Source organism: Cebus imitator, unplaced genomic scaffold, assembly GCF_001604975.1.
Source record: "Cebus imitator isolate Cc_AM_T3 unplaced genomic scaffold, Cebus_imitator-1.0 Scaffold8, whole genome shotgun sequence".
Lineage (NCBI taxonomy): Eukaryota > Metazoa > Chordata > Mammalia > Primates > Cebidae > Cebus > Cebus imitator.
Window position 1 is genome coordinate 10,247,033 of NW_016107323.1, and position 4,548 is coordinate 10,251,580.

A 4,548-nucleotide genomic window follows, 5' to 3' on the forward strand; every position below is an offset into this window, starting at 1 on the left:
TAGAGACGGGGTTTCACCATGTTGACCAGGACGGTCTCGATCTCTTGACCTCGTGATCCACCCGCCTCAGCCTCCCAAAGTGCTGGGATTACAGGCTTGAGCCACCGCGCCCGGCTCTCAAAACAAATATTAACATAGATACACCTGTCTGTCCTGTGAGCTGACAGCTCTATTTCAGGAGCCTCAGAACTTCTGAGTGGCAGTGCTTCTGTGGACGATGTATTTTAATATTTCATTGCATCATTTCCCTTGTTGTCTTTTTTCTTAAGCCAGTCAAATTTAGCAGCGAGGGGATCGTATACTGACTTCAGTGATACTAATGTTGGTAAGTTCTGTTAACCTGTTGCCACTGGACCAGCCTTGTTGGGTTTCAGGGTTTTTTTTTGTTTTTGTTGTTGAGGCAGAATCTTACTCTGTCACCCAGGTTGGAGTGCAGCGGTGCCATCTCAGCTCATTGCAACCTCTACCTCCCAGGTTCAAGTGACTCTCCTGCCTCAGCCTCCAGAGTAGCTGGGACTACAGGCCTGCACCACCATGTCCGGCTAATTTGTCTATTTTTAGTAGAAACGGGGCTCCACTCTGTTAGCCAGGCTGGTCTTGAAGTCCTGAGCTCGGGAGCTCTGCCCGCCTTGGCCTCCCAGAGTGCTGGGATTGCAGGTGTGAGCCACTGCGCCCAGTCTTGTTGGGTATTTTGCTGCTATTATTAATAAGCAGCAAAGCTTAAATCAAACTAACATCCTGGAGACACAGGGATGCGCCTGCGTGGTGGTGACCCTGGCATGGCGTGCAGGGACCTTACCTGTCTCCACCCAGGATCAGGGCAGTCTTGAGGCCAGTGAACTTCCCCAGCTGAGAAGAGAAAGTGATTGAGAGAGGGCAGGGTGAGACGACAGCCCACTCATGGCTCAAGTGGGCCACTTGTTCCCGGTCCCAAGTCAGCCCCAGCCTCCCACCCTCCCCCAGCCTGGACACACCTCCTTGGTGAACTTCAGGGTCTGCAGGGCCAGTTCTCGGGTGGGCGAGAGGATGAGGGCACGGGCCCCAGTCTGGGCACTGTGGGTCTTGAGCCGCTCGAACATGGGGAGGAGGAAGCAGGCGGTCTTGCCGCTGCCGGTGCGGGCCATGGCCACCACGTCCTTGCCATCCAAGATCACCGGGATGGTCTGAGAAGCCACAAGTGGGGTCGGCCAGGTCAGCGCCTCCCCAAACACCACGTGACCCAGAGCTTCAAGGCCCTGAGCAGTGGGTGTGCTATGGATCTCAGCGAATGGGCAGGCACCTGTCACCTAGCCAAGCCTATTCTTGCCCATTCTTTCAAAAGCTCGTTTGCATGCCTCCAAGGATGAGCAGCTCACTACCCCAACTCTTTCCAATGCTGGAACGCTCTTCTTCAGGGGGAGCCAGACTCTACTTCCCCGTCTAATCTTCCTCTCAGGACTCCAGAAGGGTTGTGGGGAGGGACAAAAGGGTGGGAGCATGGATGGGGGCTTGCTTTGTTGCCCAGGGTGGACTTGAACTCCTGGCTTCAAGTGATCCCACCTCTGCCTCCCCAAACACTAAGATTACAGGCGTGAGCCACCGCACCCAGCGCTCACCTTGATATTTAAATCCTTGCTCCGGCTGCTACTGATTTTAAAGAGAATGTGTGGCTGGGAGCTACCTGAGCCGTGGCACGAGCCGCGGCACAGCTGTGGGCAGCCTCCGGGAGGCTCAACTGGCAGAGAGGCCCAGGGTGGAGTCTCTGCTCGGCCCAACCTTCTCCACCTAGAAAGTGGGCATGCTAGCTGGGGCTTTAGCAGAGTAAAGGGGGCAAGAGATGTGACAGCTAGGACAAGGGGTGGCTGTCAAGAGTCCAGACAGGAGGGCCACGTCACTCCTCCCTGGCCCCCACCCATCCACTGCCCCACCCCTCACCTTCCTCTGGATGGGCGTCGGCACTTTGTACCCCTTCTTCATGATGCCTTTGAATACCGGGTAGCTCAGGCCTGGGAGAGATACGGAATGGTCAGGGGGCCGAGGCAGCCCCCGCAGCACTGACCCCAGAGAACTTTACAGGACAAATGACAGCTTCATCAACAGTAAACAGCAAAAAAAAAAAAAGCAATAAAGCAGAAACTGAAAGGTGGAATGAGACTCCGGAGACAGATCTGACTGGGGTGACAGAACCTTATCTGATTTTCTGATGTGAACCCACTCTTGAGGTCATGACAGCAGGGACCGCTGAATGCTAAACGGGGTCTTAGATGACACTGAGAAGCTGTGCCTTCATTTTAGGTGTGGTAAGGTCCTGCGCCTCTCGGGGGTATGTGCGGACACAGTGAGGATACCTGGAACGAACTTCGGAATCCCCCCAGGTGGTGGGGAGGGACAAACGGGTGGGGCCGTGGATGGGAGCTCGCTTTGTTACCCTGACTGGACTTGAACTCCTGGCCTCAAGTGATCCTGCCTCTGTCTTCCAAACGCTAAGATTACAGGCGTAAGCCACCGCACCCAGCACTCATCTTGATATTTAAATCCTTGCTCTGGCTGCTATTGATTTGTAAAGAGTGACAGTCAGGCTTTATTTCCAGCCAGCCAGGTGTCCCCACAGCACCCAGCCATCCTATCCTTTCCCTCCTTCTGAAATGTCCCTCTGCCATGCAGTAAGTCCCCGACTGTCTCTGCCTGTTCCTCTACCTGCATCGCCTTTCCCAAGGCCTGTTCTAACTGCCCTCTCCTGCATCAGGCTTGCTGCCCGATGGAAAGCCCTGAATGACTGGGAAACTAGATCTGCTACCTCGGTCTACCACAGTGCTGGGCCAGAGTGGACATCAGTGATGGAGTGCAGAGGCGGTGACGACCCCCAGCTGCCGCTCCCACAAAGTCCTGACGCCAAGCTGGCACCCACCCATGGACTGGAAGCCTCCAGACTTCTTCTTCTTCTTGTTCTGGGCACGCACCATCTCTCGGGTGTCCGGCTCCACATCCGAGGTGCATTCCGAGGTGGGGAAGGTGGGCAGGGGTCTGCCAGGTCCCAGCTGGGAGGGAAGAACAGAGAGGTGGTATCACTGCAGGCACAGTGGGACCACAGGGGGCCGTGAGGGGGCTGTGCTGTTGGCCTCTCTCCCCCATTCAAGCCAATGGTGATTCCACCAGATCAGGTCACTTCTTTGCTAACAGGTTCTCCTTTGGCTGGGTCAGGACGGGACAGAAGTTTGGAGTGGGCTCTGCAGACAGACTGTCTCAGTTTCAATCCCAACTCTGTCACCTAACAGCTGTGAGACCTGAGGCAAGGGACTTAATCTCCCTGAGCCTGTGCTTCCACACCTGGAAAATGGGAACGACAAGCAGAGGCCCCCCAGGGTGCTGTGACGGTCGTATGGGTGAGTGTCAGGCTTAGGAAGGTGCCCAGCACACAGGTGGTGGTATTATGACTATCACCATCACCATCGAAGCCCTCAAAATTAAATACCTTGCCAGATACAGTGGCTCAACCCTCTAATCCCAACACTTTGGGAGGCTGAGATGGGCGGATCACTGAGGTCAGGAATTTGAGACCAGCCTGGCCAACATGGTGAAACCTTGTCTCTACTAAAGTGCAAAAATTAGACAGCCATGGTGGTGCATGCCTGTAATCCCAGCTACTCAGGAGGCTGAGGTGTGAGGATCGCTTGAACCGGCGAGGTGTAGTTTACAGTGAGATAGTGCCACTGCATTCCAATCTGGGCAACAGAGCAAGACTCTGTCTCAAAAACAAAACAAAACAAAAAATTAAATAATAAAATAAAAATTAGCCAGGTATGGTGACACCCACCTGTAGTCCCAGATAATCAGGAGGCTGATGCAAGAGGATCACTTGAGCCCAGAAGATGGAGGCTGTTCTGAGCCATAAACTCGCCACTGCACTGCAGCCTAGGCGACAGAGCCCGTCTCAAAAAAAAAAAAAAAAGAAATACACACATTTTTTTTTAGAGAGACAGGGTCTCACTCTGTCACCCAGGCTGGAGTACAGTGGTGCAGTCATAGCCCACTGCAGCTCTGAACCTTGAACTCCCAGGCTCAGGTGTCTCCCACCTTAGCCTTCCAAGTAGCTGGGACTACAGGCATGTACTACCACACCTGGCTAATTATTTTCTTTTTATTTTTTTGTAGATATGAGGTCTTACTATGTTCCCCAGGCTAGTCTTAAATTCCTTGCCTCAAGCAATCCTCCCTTTTGGCCTCCCAAAGTGTCGGGATTACAGGCGTGAACCACCACACCTAGCCCATAAATATTTTAAAGAGTCAATCGAAATGCATACCATGTGTGAGGTGCTAGACTTTTTGAAGCTATCCCGCCCCCTACCGGCCACCAACCAATCTCCTTCCTGATCTCTAGTCTGTCTCACGCCTGGCCTCCTTTCTGCTTACCCAGGACCCACTTGTCCTGGCACGGCTAAATCTAATCCAGACACCTCTTCTGGGGAACCTTCTTGGGCTACAGGGCTGTCTCCTTTCTCTCAAAAATAGCACTTATGGCCGGCTCATGCCTGTAATCCCAGCATGGGGAGGCTGAGGTGGGTGGATCAT

The 4,548-nt window shown here is 53.6% G+C and overlaps 1 protein-coding gene across 1 annotated transcript in view; it reads right to left on the reverse strand.

The window, feature by feature from the left end:
* Positions 1 to 4,548, reverse strand: part of DDX54 (DEAD-box helicase 54) — a 30,898-nt gene that overhangs the window by 23,273 nt on the left and 3,077 nt on the right. Inside the window, exons 2-5 of the mRNA XM_017543190.2 lie at positions 2,888 to 3,017; positions 1,915 to 1,985; positions 975 to 1,163; positions 800 to 849 (exon numbers count right to left, since the gene is read on the reverse strand). Coding sequence (XP_017398679.1) covers positions 800 to 849; positions 975 to 1,163; positions 1,915 to 1,985; positions 2,888 to 3,017 — 440 coding nt within the window. The remainder of the gene's footprint in view (positions 1 to 799; positions 850 to 974; positions 1,164 to 1,914; positions 1,986 to 2,887; positions 3,018 to 4,548) is intronic.